Source organism: Leiobunum rupestre, chromosome 6, assembly GCF_980474605.1.
Source record: "Leiobunum rupestre chromosome 6, qqLeiRupe1.1.hap1, whole genome shotgun sequence".
Taxonomy (NCBI): domain Eukaryota; kingdom Metazoa; phylum Arthropoda; class Arachnida; order Opiliones; family Sclerosomatidae; genus Leiobunum; species Leiobunum rupestre.
In genome coordinates, this window is record NC_143389.1 from 36,438,179 (window position 1) to 36,455,022 (window position 16,844).

Consider the following 16,844-nt stretch of genomic DNA (forward strand, 5'->3'; position numbering starts at 1 on the left):
CCCACACTCTCAAACAGTAAGATCCTTTCCCACTCTTCCAATCGCCCTCACTCTCAAACAATAAGATCCTTTCCCACTCCTGCAATCCCCCTCACGCTCAAACAGTAAGATCCTTTCCTTCTCCTGCAATCCCCCTCACTCTCAAACAGTAAGATCCTTTCCCACTCTTCCAATCGCCCTCACGCTCAAACAATGAGATCCTTTCCCAGTCTTCCAATCCCCCTCACGCTCAAACAGTAAGATCCCTTCCCACTCTTCCAATCTTCCCTCACTCTCAAACAGTAAGATCCTTCACTCTCAAACAGTAAGATCCTTTCCCACCCTTCCAATCCCCCTCACTCTCAAACAGTAAGTTCCTTTCCCACTCTTGCAATCCCCCTCACGCTCAAACAGCAAGATCCTTTCTCACTCTTCCAATCCCCCTCACGCTCAAACAGTAAGATCTTCTCCCACTCTTGCAATCCCCCTAACGCTCAAACAGTAAGAACCTTTCTCACTCTTCCAATCCCCCTCACTCTCAAACAGTAAGATCCTTTCCCAGTCTTCCAATCCCCCTCACACTCAAACAGTAAGATCCCTTCCCACTCTTCCAATCGCCCTCACTCTCAAACAGTAAGATCCTTCACTCTCAAACAGTAAGAATCTTTCCCACCCTTCCAATCCCCCTCACTCTCAAACAGTAAGTTCCTTTCCCACTCTTGCAATCCCCCTCACGCTCAAACAGCAAGATCCTTTCTCACTCTTCCAATCCCCCTCACGCTCAAACAGTAAGATCTTCTCCCACTCTTGCAATCCCCCTAACGCTCAAACAGTAAGAACCTTTCTCACTCTTCCAATCCCCCTCACTCTCAAACAGTAAGATCCTTTCCCACTCTTCCAATCCCCCTCACGCTCAAACAGTAAGATCCTTTCCCACTTTTCCAATCCCCCTCACGCTCAAACAGTAAGATCCTTTCCCACTCTTCCAATCCCCCTCGCGCTCAAACAGTTAGTTTCTTTCCTATAAAAAAATCAAATTAAAAAATTTACTAAGACTTATGTTTTCCGACACGATTGAACGTAGTTATTATCTCTAAGTATAAATAAAAATTCCTGATGTAGGATTTTAATGAGTCGTACGTGAATTTGGTATTTTCGACTGCAGCTTGAATAGATCGTGAAAATGTTTAGTGGAAAAAATGTCAAAGTGCGAACGTCTCTTTTAACTGTAGAGACTCTTTCCAATTCGAATCTATATAACGGGAATCAGTTTCAGTTTGAATTAATACTTCATCGGGACTCCCGCGAAAGTGGAAGAGGTTTATACAGCGGGGGTCGTTGCTGGGGAATGGGCATTTTTTAAAGCGAGATTCTCTGGGAAATTCGAAGAAATTGAAAAGGTCTTTCCATCACTAGATGGTGGTGGAAAGGGCAAACGGTTACTTTATATTATCGTTCACGTTTTCATCCATCCCACCAATATAAAGGCGAGCCAAAGTTACTTCTTAACGAGAAAGAAGCTTTTGGAAGTAAAAGTTCCGCTGACTCGTGACTAAAGGTGTATATAGACTAGGAATAAGACTAAAGCGAGCTTTCCGAAAGAAAAACTAGCTCTCTCTCACTCGGGTTTTTGTGTTGAAAGAGATCGTAAAATAGATAGTATTATTCTCTAGGACCAAGATCGAGAGAAGAGAGGATACGGGAGAGGGAAGAACGAAGAGAATGGAGTGGATGGGGTGGCCAAAATAAAAGTCTTCCGAACTTACCGAAGCTGCCACGGTTAGGAGTCGCTTATCAAGCCACGAGCGTGGAACGGAATAACGTGAACTGCGGCGTCGACGAATGTGAGCGGAGAAAGGGTTGTAGTCCATCCACAGCGGCGAAGGTAACGTCCGGTAATTGAAAGAAAACAGAAAAACGTTAGAGGAGTTTTATCGAGAGAAAACCGAACGAGTGCTATATTCGGAACTCCGAACCGAGTATAGGCCTCGAATAGGAAGGCGTGTTTATCTTATTATATAAATCGGGGGGGTGACACCGGTTTCAAAGAAACTTTTCCTTCGGCGCGTTGCTGCGTGATGTGGACCTTAAAAGAAAGTGCTTAAAGGTCCAGGCCGCTGTTGGATCGGTTGTCGTTGATACACAATGCTCCGGGATAAATGAGTGTTTGAGACGGATGCTTGATTAAAAGGGTTTCGAGGGAATATTGTTCTTTCTCCGCTATAGCGAATGTGGCCAGGGCCCCCGCAATCCTACACCTACGGGTGTTTCGATAGCGATAACGTTAATGGCAACGACGCTTTGAAGTCGTTGCTAATTCGGCCATTTTTTATGCTGAAAATATATATAGCTAATTTCTTTAATAATCTACTGTTCAAATTTGGTAAAATAAATTAAATCTTCGTAGCAATTGAAATAATATACAGTTTTGAGTTCATGTAATTTAAAATAATATACAGTTTTGAGTTCATGTAATTTAAAATAATATACAGTTTTGAGTTCATGTAATTTAAAATAATATACAGTTTTGAGTTCATGTAATTTAAAATAATATACAGTTTTATGTTAAAGGGATTATAACCCTTCTTGTTTGGTAGGGTGCGCTTAGACTATACCGAGTAGCTTCCACAAGCCTTCCTAGTGAGGGGAGGCAAAAAGTTAGTTTGATCGGGTTTTACCCCCAAATTTCTAAAACGTTTATAAACCCTAACTAAACTAACTCTTTGCCGCCCCTCACTAGGAAGGCTTGTGGAAGCTACTCGGTATAGTCTAAGTGCACCCTACCAAACAAGAAGGGTTATACTCCCTTTAATAAAATTTTAAATAATATACAGTTTTCGAGCTAACATAATGTCAAATAATCTAGTTTTGAGCTAACAGAATGTCAAATAATCTAGTTTTGAGCTAACAGAATGTCAAATAATCTAGTTTTGAGCTAACAGAATGTCAAATAATCTAGTTTTGAGCTAATAGAATGTCAAATAATGCACCGTTTTGAACTACCAAAATGTCAAATAACGTGCAGTTTTGGAGCTAACAGAATATCAAATAATGTAGTTTTGAGCTAGTAGCAATTCAAATAATGTATATTTTGAGCTTAAAGAATTTCAAGTAATATGAAGTTTTGAACTAATAGTATTATCAAATAATATACAGTTTCGAGATAATAGAATTTCAAATAATATACAGATTTAAGCTTATAGAATTTCGACCCGAAAAGAAAACAAATTAAAACTAGAGTGGTTTCGTGTTGGAAATCCCCAAAGAAATTACATAACAGAATCGAGCTCCTAAGTCTCGCAACAAATGTGACAGGCTAGCCGCATTACCAATCCGTAAGAAATGAGTTGATTCGCTTCTTAGGGGCCATTCGGGCCCCCCGGGGTCACGCGACAATGCCAACTTCCATCGAGACCATTTGCGGAAACAAACTCCCCCCCCCCCTTTTCGTTTTCACTTTTTCACGGTAAAGGTAGTTTCCCTAACGCTATATTCCGGGCGTAATGGCCACGCTCCATCGGTAGCGAGAGCCCCTATAAAAGTTGTCCTTCAAATCGCGGCGTTCGAGGTCGGGGCCCCAGCGGGCTTTATGATTTCGACAAAACTTTATTCCCCAAAGCGTAAGGGGTCGCCCGTTTTTAGTATCCCCCCGCGGTTCTGTTCAAAAAACGAGCGTATTAACGACAGACGGACACCATCAATCGGGGTTGGCCACCGTTGTCCGCTCTATAGCCAAAATGAGACCTTTATATTTAACTAGCGCCGTCCCGAACAACGCCAAGAAATTGGGTTCCCCGGCCTCGTTCGATTCCTCCTCAGCCGCATAGATGGCGTTAAAGGCGGAGGGACTTCCTCCTACTCGCCTTCATTCTACACGTTAGCGTCGAATGAGTATATACGAGAGAGAGAGAGAGAGCGAGAGAGAGAGAGAGAGAGGAGTGAAACGAAGCCGTCATTGATCGCTTTAGCGCCCCCAAAGCTTATTATAGGAAATTCCTTTGTTTTTAGCTCGATCGAATCGTATTGGATTGTAATCTCCGCGATACGGGTGATTAGATTAAAGGAAAGCCTTTTAATGGAGTCAGCCGTTGCCAATGGCAGCGGAGAGCGTCTATTTGGAATCAACCGCCACTGCTGTCGCTTAATGTTTCCCGCCATAGTTCAAACCCGCCTTCCCCCACCCCCATTCGCCTGATTTTCGCGGCCCTCGGAAGAGAGGGGCCCCGAACGGAGCCGTACGATCCGACAATTAACGAAATCTCTTCCCCTTCTTTTCGTCCTGTTTGCTCGGATCTCGATTTCCTCGTTTATTTTTCTTCCTCCTTACGCTACGAAAATAAATTCTCTTCGCTGCCAAAGGAACTTTCACCCTTTTATTTTATAGGCACCAAAAAAAAATCGATAGCCTATTCATTGCCAAATAAAGAAGAAAATAAAATGAAGAAAAACTAACGTTTGCCCCTGGTCCCCCCCCCCCCCCGCCCCCTTTTCTCAAACCTACGTGAGTTGATCGCGCTTTTTCCAGATTTTCCAAAAGAATGTGGCTGGATTTCTGAAGAGGCAAAATAGAAACCAGTTTAATTTCTTTGGAAATAAGGAAACGAAGCGCGGTCTGGTTTCGTGCCAGAATTTCCGAGAAAAACCCGACACGAATCCTATTACTGTCACGCGCGAAGATATACAAAAAAACGGGAAACTTAATTTAATTTTATTTCTTTTATCGTGGTTAATTACAGTTCTGCGAATTTAAAATTTACACCGAAAAAGCTCGCTCGGTGAAGATGAAAGACAAATTGAGAAGTCAAACAAACTGAGCCTAAAGAGATTTTCAAATTACCGGTGCGTTAATGTAAGCTTCATTGTTTTAACTAGATCTTAATTAACGCCCATAATCGTTCTTTTAGCTTTATCCAGTGAAATTTTATTTATTTTGAAATTGAGGTACAAAACGTAATATGTTTTAAAATCACGTTAATGTAAGCTTCATTGTTTTAACTAGATCTTAATTAAAGCCCAAAATCGTTCTTTTAGCTTTTTCCAGTAAAATTGTATTTATTTTGAAATTAAGGTACCAAACGTAATATGTTTTAAAATCGCGTTAATGTAAGCTTCATTGTTTTAACTAGATCTTAATTAACGCCCAAAATCGTTCTTTTAGCTTTATCCAGTACAATTTTATTTATTTTGAAATTGAGGTACCAAACCTAATATGTTTTAAAATCACGTTAATGTAAGCTTCATTGTTTTAACTAGATCTTAATTAACACCCAAAATCGTTCTTTTAGCTTTATCCAGTACAATTTTATTTATTTTGAAATTGAGGTACCAAACGTAATATGTTTTAAAATCGCGTTAATGTAAGCTTCATTGTTTTAACTAGATCTTAATTAACGCCCAAAACCGTTCTTTTAGCTTTAACCAGTACAATTTTATTTATTTTGAAATTGAGGTACCAAACGTAATATGTTTTAAAAACCAATAAAAAATCTTCAAAATCTTTAAAATGAAGGTGCGATATAATGGCGTTATTTACTAACTCATTTAACATTTAAGATTTTAAAAGTAAAGTTTAAAATAATAGGAAGCAAGACCTTCATGCACTAAAGCAAATCATTTTCCGCGTATATGTATTTTCTACGTGAGGTAATATTTCGTAGGCAAATAAATAATCAAGACATCAAGAAAAACAAATCTAAGGTCAACAGAGCTTCCGTGTCTAAAATAACAAGAAACCTCGCCGAGGTATAAAGCTAGAAATCCACCGTATCTCCGTAACTTAGCGAATGCTAGACGAAAACGTTACGAAGGAGACGGTGACCGACCGTGCCTTAAGCTAAACGCGAAAGTGAATATATTCCATAATTTCCATTCCTTTATATAGTCTTCATCTGGATTCCGACGAAATAAAGAAAACGGTAACTGGGATTATGTTTTTAACCCTGGCCGCGCGGGGCGCTGAAGGGCGCGAGTTGGGAACGCCAAAAAAGACTCTCTTTTTATTCCGGCGCTCTCCTTCTCGGAAGTGGCAGCTGTTGGGAACTCTCTTTCACCCCCAACCGCCCCCCCCCTCTCTCTCTCTCTCTCTGAGACTTCCGAGTATGGACCAAAGAGAAGCGGGAGAAGTCCAAAGAAAAAGAGAGCTCTCTCTTGGAATTCTCGGAGTTCCATTTTCATTCGACGGAGGTCGACTGGCCTCTTTTCTCTTCCTTCTTTCGTGGCGAATAATTCCGGCGAGTGTGTGCGTCCCCGCAGTGTTTCGCGAGGGCCTTCTTCAGTCTTTCGTTTTATCCCATTCTTCTCTCCTTTCGATAAAGAGAGAGAAAAGAGGAACGCTTTACTTAAATGAAACGCGCGCGCGTCTTTGGCTGAAAATGAATATCTCATTCGCCTTCTATCTTCGACTCTTTTTACTCGCACACTCCACAAACACGGAGAGATAAAAATGTCGGTCGCCAATGAACGAAATAAAGATCCAGAGAATTTTCCAAGAGCGTGCTTATGTTAGCTTAAACACTAGAGGTATGCCAATATCGACTAATGGCTGGAGATTAGACCACTTACGTCCAACGGGACTCGTAATGCCACGCTAAAAATATATAAATATAATATAATATAATATAATATAATATAATATAATATAATATAATATAATATAATATAATATAATATAATATAATATAATATAATATAATATAATATAATATAATATAATATAATATAATATAATATAATATAATATAATATAATATAATATAATATAATATAATATAATATAATATAATATAATATAATATAATATAATATAATATAATATAATATAATATAATATAATATAATATAATATAATATAATATAATATAATATAATATAATATAATATAATAATATTTTAACTAAATATTAATTTAATGAGAACCTTCAAAGCTCTTATTCGTAATAATTCCTAAAATATTTCTTCTAAATATTAATTTAATAAGAACCTTCTTATTCGTAATAGCTTGTAAATTATTTAATACTTTATCTAAACCCTAATTTACGAAGAAACTTCAAAGCTATAGAAACGGACCATAGATGTCACATCAGTGACATCACTCGAGTTAGAGGATAATATAAATAAATAATATATATATATATACAGGGTGGAAGCCTCAGCCGTGGTCCAGCCTCGGTACTTCTCCTAGTACACCAGAGTGCTGCGGGTCGAACACTTCTACAGGCGCTGGTATTCCACAAATAGACCAATGGGATAATTATAAGCGTATCTTTATCCGATCACCCGATAAAACATTTGGAAGATGCGCTTCTAATTCTCCCATTGGTCTATTTTTAGACTACGAAAAGTACCGAGGCTGGACCATGGCTGAGGCTTCCAATTATACCATTGGTCAATGTTTGGCCTACCAGCGCCTGTAGAAGTGTTCCACCCGCAGTACTCTGGTGTACTAGGAGGAGAACGGGAGCTGGACCACGGCTGAGGCTTGCCCCCTGTATATATATATATATATATATATATATATATCTCTCTCTTTGTGTTGAAGTTTGAAGATTACGATAGAAGACTTTTTAATGTATATATATGTATAAATAAACCATCCACTTTAAGATGTCTTTCCCCCATCGTTTTTTATGGTTTATCTTTTATAGTCTGGTGTCTTTTAACTATGTATATTTAACCGTAAACGCGTTCCAATTATCAGATTGGTTCTATAATTTACACCATTAATCATAACTATACGGTGTTCTGTTCTCATAAACCATGTCATCTAAATAAACAGTTTTATTGCTAAATTACTGTATCGTCAGTTCATAAACTTGGTTAGTGTTCGACGCTTTGGCAGCATTACTAGTCTAGTTGGATATAGATTGTCTGAGGTTATAGCGTGCTAAACTTATAAGACGATTGGAGGAGGTTCACCTGTGTTTACGAAACGGAACGAGCACGAAGTAGACTACACAAACACCGAGGACGGTAACGCCTTGCTCTTTCGCTAAAAGAGCCAAAGCCGAAGAGACCACTGTCATCAACAGATCCGCAGAAATACGCCGATCTTCCTTTTGTAACAGAGACCTGATAATGATAAAAGTTTCATTATTACCCTTAGTAACGTAATATATATAAGTATGACACTGAACAATTCTGGTTAATGATAGTCTGTCGCTGAGTGATGGCGTAAGGCAGGAGCGTAGGAATGTTCTAGAAGTTGGAGGGGGCAAAGAGAAACGAAAAGGGGTCTGGAGAATGGTTTTGAATTTTCAATGGTAAGTAGCTCCTCCGAATGCACGTGTACTTTTTACTACTATGTCAATTGGCGGGAAAATTTAACACATTTGAGGTTCTATAAGCTTTATACGCTTTTAAAATGAGAATTTGAGCCTTTTGAAGATTTTAACTGACCAAAAAGTTGGAGGGGGCAATAACATTAGTTGTCCCTTCCAGAAACATTCTACGAATGGACTTTCCCCAACTGCCCCCCCCGTTCCTACGCCCCTGGTGGAAGCGGAATTTTAGGCAAAATTCCCAGTTATTTTTACTATTGCAGATGTTTCAATTCTCAATAAGCCTTGATTGATCCTTCAAATAGTCTGTCATCCACGATGTCTCCGACACCGTTACCTGTTAATTATGCTAATTTGCTCTTCAAACCTAATAAATCTGTCCACCATTCTAAACCTTATTTAAATATCTATAATTAGCTGAATGAAATTGTCCGCGCTTCTATAAATACCCTCGCAAATCCTAAATGAGGTTAGAAGAAACTACGCCAAAGTCAAACGTTACGAGCCAACTTCAAACTCGACGCCGATATAGATGCGAAATGACTTTGAAAAAAGCCCGCCTTTAGATTGGTCCTTTCATCTTTAGGCTATATCGGTTATTAGTCAAACGGAGCGCCTGAATATGGATCACAGACTTCCTCCGCATAGATAGCTTCAATTATGGATTTTTCAATTTAGCCTTCGTTTCCTTATCCATTTTCGTTCATTTTACAACTTTCCGAACCTCTCTAAAGTATTCCGCTTCTAAATTAGGCCTACACTTTTCTCTCTTTTTCGGTTAGTCTGATGATAGTCCACGTCTCAGCCCCACGAGTCATCATTTTAAAAGTTTTGAGTACTTGGGGAATCTTCTTTTTTTTTGGAAAAGGGTGGGGGATGGTGCATATTTTTTCCCTACTAAAATTTCGTTCACTTTGGCTGCTTAACTCTTATTAAGGCCGACTATATCCCCTCCTTCCGCCGGCTCCCTTTGAACTCACGCGCTTTAATAGCTCTCGAGGTGATAAATTGGGAGATTTATTTTTTCTAGTTGGCGGGTCTCTCCCCTCCCCCCTCCGGTTCCTTTTTCGCCCCCCCCCCCTTCTTCGTCCTTCCTTTCCTCGGCACGCCACTCGAACGCCAAAGCTTTGAATTTTTAATCAAGGAAAGCAAAATGCGCCATCGTCTTCTATTTTTAAAAAGGCGAACCGAAATTGGGTACAGGCTGGCTGCAAAAATTCCACTTAAAAGCCGCCGCCCACCGCAACCCTTTAAAGTCCGCGTACGCCTACCACCTCTACCTAGTTTGCCGTGCAGGGTGACACGGATTGATTTATTTCGGGTGTTTAAAACAAATTTCGCTCCAAACTATATTGTATCTAAAATACTGGTATTTTTTCCAAAACCGTACTCATAAGTAACGTAAGTATGGTTGATGGTTAGGACTAATTTTAAGCCACAAAAAAGATTGAAAAGCACTATGATTTTGCCGATTGCGATTTCAATCTATTTATATTTCTACTGAATATGTAAAAAAAACGTTTTACGACAAAAACCACATTTGTAAGCATTTTTTATTATTTATAATAGATAATAAGCAAGTTTCCATAATATCTGACGAGGATGGTACTTTGACTTCATACCTCAGCGTGACCTCGGTGACCTATGACGTCAGCCTAGGCTTCCCTTTGTTGCGATAAGTTACAAATTAATCCGAATAGTTAATTTTAAAGCCGATAGATGGCAGTGTGGTTATTGAAACTCGCTTATTTGAACCCAAAGTTATTTCCCTCAAATTCCTCGATAGGCTATATCCATTCAATATAAAATGCATCATATGGAATGCGCTATCTGTCTATCGGTATCTCTACTGAAAGTTAATGTATTATTAAAACCTGGACAAAATGTATTAAAACGGTTTAAAAAAATACGTTTAAATAAAATATTTTTTAATTTTCACTTTGGTCAAACTATTATTAATATTTAACCTTTCTTAGGCCATACAACTCTGATATTGGACGTAAACGCCGACTCTGTTAGATAACTCAAATAATTCTTTGCTAAGATAAAGTTTTCTAACAGCATTTTATAGGGCTGGGTGAGTACTCGAACATCATCGAGTACTCAGAATTTTTTGAGGTCGAGTACTCGAACTCCACCTCGAATAAGTAATTGGAGAATTACCAAGTACCAAAACATTGCATATTCGGGTACCCGATTACTCGAATAAGCTGCTCTCTAAACTCTTCGAGTATTTGTTTTTTCTATACTCGTTGCTTCAAAGTTCAAAGAGAGGTTTTTACAATTCATTTAAATTAAAGGAATATTTTTCAGCTTTGAAAGTTACTTTATACTCCTTTTAAATTTCATTTTCACAATTTCTTGAATAAAACCAGCTCCCAATCAAATACTCGATAACTCGACTCGTTAAAAATATTACTAGAGTGTTTTTTTTTAGTTACTTGATTTGAATAAGAGAAACTTTCCCCTTAATCAAGTACTCGATTACTGGACTCGATTTCAATATTACTCGACTCGAATACTCGATGAAAAAAATTGATACTCGATAACCGATGGCCTAAAATCCCTAATCGCACAGCCCTAGTATTTTATTATTAATTTTTCAACAGAATGTAACAGAATTCAGTTCTTCCCAAAAACGATAACAAGCTTTTGTACACCCTGTAGAAAAGTTAAGAAGAGAAGAACCCTTAAAGGCGAAAAGAAAACAACGCGTACGTACCTACAGAATGCTATTAGCGAAAGAAAATAAAAACATCCTCCCAGGACTTCGGCTCGTCCCACGATTCCAGACACCTACACACGCAAAGAGAAAGAGAGAGATAGCGATGAGAGAAAGAAAAGAGATTTCTTCGCTTAAGTCCACGAGGATCACCATTTTCCCAACCCCTGGCGGTGCTGTTTTCTAGAAGCCTTCTTCCCTCTTTCCCGCGATGGCCTTAAAAGGAAAAAGGGTGGGCCAAGAAGAGAGTGCCTCGGATTTAGCGAAGAAATCCGTCGTCTATTGATCCCGGGCTATAAGTCATCATTAGTATTAAGGAAAAATAAAGACAAAGCGAGAACTTTGAAAACAAAAATCGCGTGAGACCGACACGGGTTTTCGGAGGCGCGCTACGGGCTTCGTATATGGTGATGGAGAAATACGGAATGACAAGACAGATATGTACAGGGTTCCTCCGGTTTTCTTTTCGACTTGATACCCCCTCTTAGCTCCCCCAATATATTGGGTCGGGGATTTTGGCCCGACTTGGTTGTAATGAAGTCGAAAAACCCCAGTCTAGCGCCCTTTATATCATCATAGACGACGAGCTTTCGGGGTGTTCACTCTCCCCTTCCTAAACGTACAACTGGCGGGGTTCGAGACTATGTAGGTTATATATTAGGATATTTGTAGAATCCGCCGGGAGGGCTGGTCTTTAAGTAGGATAAACGCGGTATGAGGATAACGTCGCTTCGCCTTGTCAAACTTTTAAGAAAGCCGCTCCCTGCTACTTCCCGGTAGCGTTTTTGCCGATGTTTCTTCTTCGTGGCTTGTTGAATCCTGATTTGTGGGGGCATTGTGGAAATGACTTAAATCACCAAAGTGAAGTTAAACTGGGCGTGCGGAGACAATAGACTGGAAGGTTTATGTAAAAGAATGTTCTATGCGTCAGGATAACTAAATTTTACTTTTGCTAATGTTAAACTCGGGGCTGAACCGTTATGTCGTTAATTAAGAGGTAGTAATAGCTTTATGAAGTTTTATTTGCGCGTCCGTTATAACCGGAATGCCCTTGAAAATGGTGATTTCGACCTTCAAAATTTTTACCTCGCAAATATATTAAAATCTTATAATAAAAAATAACCGCGATAATAGGGTGAGAATTATTAAGTTTATATCAAATATAAGGCAACGCAGTCTACGATATTAACAATTATACCTGGGAAATACATTAAAATATATAATACATCTATTATAAATTTCTGAATAAAATATACGAGGCTTAGCGCTAAATATTTCGTACCATCCGCGAATGAGGTCAACCCGGGAATACGCTATATTCCCTTCCAGTTTCCGCGACTCCGATAAAAGGATAAACGGATCCTTTTAACAGAGCGCGTGTCTACATACGATACGATGGCATCAAAAAGGCCCGAGTCACATTTAATACCTTGCCCGTAACTATATATACTTTACATCTACACGAGTGAGTGTTAGTTCTAAACAGGGAGTTTCAAATGGAAGTCCACGCCACCCCGATTGTACTAATGTTAAAGATTTTAAAGAGGGACACGAACCAACTGGCGAATGTACGCGTGAAAGAGCTCTTCCAAAATTCCAGCGCTGTATACCGATGGAGGCTGGACACGAGATTAAAGGAGGTGGAAGAGGAGAGTGGTAGACCTACGCGCCGAGAGAGAGGGACGTAGGCAGGGAGAAGAGTAGAGGCACTGGGAGGAGTGGCGCTTACCGCTTCGGTGTGGATGGGATGAGCGGCGAAGAGGAAGGCGCCGGTGAAGGAACATTCGCGGTCCATCTGCAGAATTCGCCGGCAGAGGAAAGTAAGCAGCAAGGTGACTATCAAGTGCAAAAGGAGGTTGACGAGGTGAAAGTCCCACGGGACCTGACCACCGCGAAGCGCCTGGTTCAACCTGACATCGAAAGAAAGAAATGCAAACGTTAGTGATAGCGATCATGTACACATGTAGAAAATAAAAATACGCGTAAAATAGTAAAATATACCTAGAGGTCAGCGTTTGATTAAGAAATTATACGATTGTTTATATTTATCCATAACCGAGAATTATTCAGAAATATTCGAAAAAATTATTAATTTTGCATGTTAAATCGTTGTTTATTCGTATAATTTATTCGTATAAAACAAATAATACTAATTTTAATGATTAATTGAAATTTTTGCGGTTAATTTATTTGTTCCTCTATATAATATACCTTTATTTTTAATATGGAATATTTACAGCCTCGATATTTTTAAATATTTAAAAAAAATACGATTCGTGATATTTTTATGAAGGTTTGTATAAGAAATAAGCCTCTAAAATATACAAGGTGTTTCAAAAGGTTATGCACAAATTTGAGGGGGTGAGTTGAGAAGTGTACCAGTTTTCCCCCCATTTTCCTACAATGAGTGAAAAGACTTTAAATACAGTTTAAGTTTACTTTTTTACGCTAGTTACCTCGATTTGTTTACAAAGTCCCCTTTTTACCTATCACACGAACCCAAACTTTAATGTTCGCGTTTCCCTGCTGCTTGGTTTGGAACTTGCTGCAGCCTACTTCCAGGGGCTAGTAGGCCACATTTTGAAGCTCTCTGGCGCTCTTTTAAGTCATCGTAGGAAAATGAGGGAAAAACCGGCATACTTCTCAACTCATCCCCTACAATTCCTTCAAATTTTTTGCATAACCTTTTGAAACACGCTTTATATCTTACCATTTATTGTAAGGGAGAACACGTGGAGGTATATAATATATAACATAATATTTCGTTAATAATGTCTTATGGACCAAAAGTACAAAACCAGGAAAAGGTAAGACGTGCGTTGGCCTACTGGACATCGACAAAAAGTACAAAACAAGGAAAGGTAAGTCGTGCTTAACTCCAACGGAATATTTCATCCGTTAGAGTTAGGAATTTTTTAATTGTTGTTTTAAATACGTTAAAATGTAACCCGGAAAACTTCTCGCTTACGAATTCAAGTTGGCACTACAGTAGAATTGACAATAAAAACGAGGTAAACTGTTGTTCCCGACTAACGATTACGGCCAATTAGGCGTCTCGTTCGAATCTCCAGGGTCGAGTGATTAGTGGAAATTGTAAACACGCATTGAGGTCAAGAAGATAGAAAGTCAAAACGAGAAGAGACTGGCTCCGAAGAGACAAAGGCTGACTCTCAGCCGTGGTCGCGCTGATCCGTGCAGTCGTCCGGGGTCGCGTGTCTCAGCGATGGTCCCGCGGCGATCCGATTCCCTATATTTATCACGCGTGGGGCGGCCTTTATTAATTATCACATCTCAAACTATAAATCAAAGTCGAGGGCGACTCTTAGAGCGCTCTCTTTTAGTTGTAAGATTAAAAGCCAAATTTCCCGCCGCTTTTTAATTTGAGTCTTCGAAGGAGAAGATATCATTGATCATCGGAAAACTCATTTGGGGATACGCGTGAACGGCGCGTTTGCGACGATATTTCTCGAGCTTTAAAAATCATCTTTTTTTCCTCCAACCTATTAAAATATTTTTAGATTTTCATTTTATCTCGGAAAGGGTCCCAAATTATTGGCCCAGGAAATATTGGACGTTTAATTCGCGGATGAAAATCGCGTATTGTAAAGCCCCAAACCGGCCATAAAATGACATTTCTCGACGAGAAATTGCCGTTTTTGTTTCTGTTCTAAAATTTTAAGTGCAGCTTGTTAATTGAGAAAAGCATTAATAATAGTTATCTGACAGAGGAACCGAAAATACTAAGAAATAATAAATTTAATATTTTCCCTAGTGGTAAAACAAAATGAAATCACTAATATTGTGACTTGTGTACGTTAAGGAAAATGATTACGGCTTTTATTTCATGTCAAAACGTCCACGAAAATAATACCGAAATCCCACAAAGTTGAGCAAAAACGTAGCCTCCTATAAAAATTGGACTCTAGCTTACGATCAATGTGGGCGTCAGTACGCGAGCTCTCTTCTCCCTGAACACCGCTTCTACAGGAGTTAGCAGATCAAAAATAGGTCAAATTCAATTACGTTATGGGTATTAAAAATTTGTACTTACATTGTTAGTACAAATCTATTATATATAATATAGCAAGTAATGTAATATTACAAAAAAAATTGTTATATATAATTATATATAATTTTTTTGGTCTCTTAGTGTAGTTCTAAACTAATTATCCATGTTAAAAGTCTTTAATTTGGTACGTTGGATCGTTAACTATATAGTGACACGTAATGCTAATTAACAATTTAAATATATCGCCTTTATATACGATTATCTTTTTTGTCATTAAACCATTATAAAAAGCGATGAAAGCGTGCGGAGGGACATTATTCGGCTATGCCCAAGAGGAATATCCAGTGACCAAAAAAAGGCAAGATCCTTTCTTATCCCCTTTTTTATTATTTCCTTTTCCAAGCCTAAGTTCTCATCTCTTTAAAGATTAGGCGAAGGCGAGAGAAGCTAGCCTAGGCTAGGTTGTATCCGTATAAGAAGAATTTAAAGAGAGTTTGTCCGAGTATAGCAAATATCGATTGCCTTCGCGTATATAAGGTAAAGAGCTCATTAAGCCACAGCCACGCTCATGATTACTGCGCTTTCCAAACTGCCAATGACGAGCCATACGAGGCCTTTTTTCCGACTGGGGAGCCGAAATCCCCTCGGAGATAGCGTCGGATACAAACAGACGTCTGGCGCCACGTCGTAACGTCGGTATACGGGGCGGCGAAGGCGGGACTGGTCGCGGATAAGACGGTGCGGCGCGCGTCTGTCCCATTCGGGAGGAGTGAAGGCCCCATTTCAAACCTTTTTCCGCGTTTCGTCATATCTTATAAATTCCCAGGGGTTGGCAACGACTGCAATCTTCTCTTTGGCATCTTACGTATACCCCCAGAGCGTGTACCTACTCCTCCCGCCCTCACCCTCACGCCAGACAAAAAATATTTTGCAAGATCCAGCTAGGCGCCTAATTAATTCGATCAGCTTATGTCTTGCCCACTTCACCCCCACCCGTCCCACCGTTAGAGAGAATTTTTTTTTTTAATACCGGGTTTAATACTTTCTCTTTGATATACGGTCTTGATAGATTTTATGTTATTCTTTTTCAACTCTTTCAGCGCTGTTGATGAGGCGGCCACAAAAAAACTATTATTCGTTGGAGGTTTATTTACAGCATCTTCTAAAAAAATAAACTTTTTACGCCACGAAGATGGGTTCATTTAATTTCTTTCTTTATACCCTACGGTTAAGGATTGAACTCTAGAAAACGTTCGTAGTATAATAGAGAGGTTAAGCACTCGACGTTATTTACGGGAACGAAGAGGCTTTCACGGTGCTTTTCACACGTTTCGTCAAGTGAAATTGGGAGCAGCCTGACAATCCCGTTAAAACATCTACATTTCTTTTTTGGTAAATGCGCTATAATTTAAACCAAGAATTTATTCAAGTTAACAAAGAATATTTTGGTCACCTCGTGAATACCCGACAAAAAACCCGTTCCCCGTTAGGGAAAGATGACTCTCTATCTCTCAGAGGCTACAGTTTCGGTTACATATTATCTGTTAACCCACATACATTCTTGTTTAAACGTAACGAGAAAGCATTAAAATTCTAAGCAAATTAAATTCAAATTAAATTTCCTCGAAAAAGTACTCGTCATTCAAAAAAGGACGTACATCTCCGGTAGCGACTTAAGTAATTCTTGAAAATAAAATCGCATTAAAGGGATGTAAAATTTTCCTCCGGTACACCCAAACGAAATTTGAACTCCGGGGCTGGGCGTGATGTACGAACTCTACAACCTTCCACTAAAGAGATGATGACGTCAAATTAAATCTACATATACACGTACACTCGTAAAAGTACTCGCTTTTAT

At 39.1% G+C, this 16,844-nt stretch overlaps 1 protein-coding gene across 1 annotated transcript in view; it reads right to left on the reverse strand.

Moving 5' to 3' along the window:
* The window catches only part of LOC149940781 (protein O-mannosyl-transferase TMTC1-like), a 141,520-nt gene that overhangs the window by 33,876 nt on the left and 90,800 nt on the right, over nucleotides 1-16,844 (reverse strand). Inside the window, exons 2-5 of the mRNA XM_090179364.1 lie at nucleotides 12,707-12,887; nucleotides 10,978-11,051; nucleotides 7,894-8,046; nucleotides 1,746-1,806 (exon numbers count right to left, since the gene is read on the reverse strand). Of these exons, the coding sequence (XP_090035490.1) occupies nucleotides 1,746-1,806; nucleotides 7,894-8,046; nucleotides 10,978-11,051; nucleotides 12,707-12,887 (469 nt within the window). The remainder of the gene's footprint in view (nucleotides 1-1,745; nucleotides 1,807-7,893; nucleotides 8,047-10,977; nucleotides 11,052-12,706; nucleotides 12,888-16,844) is intronic.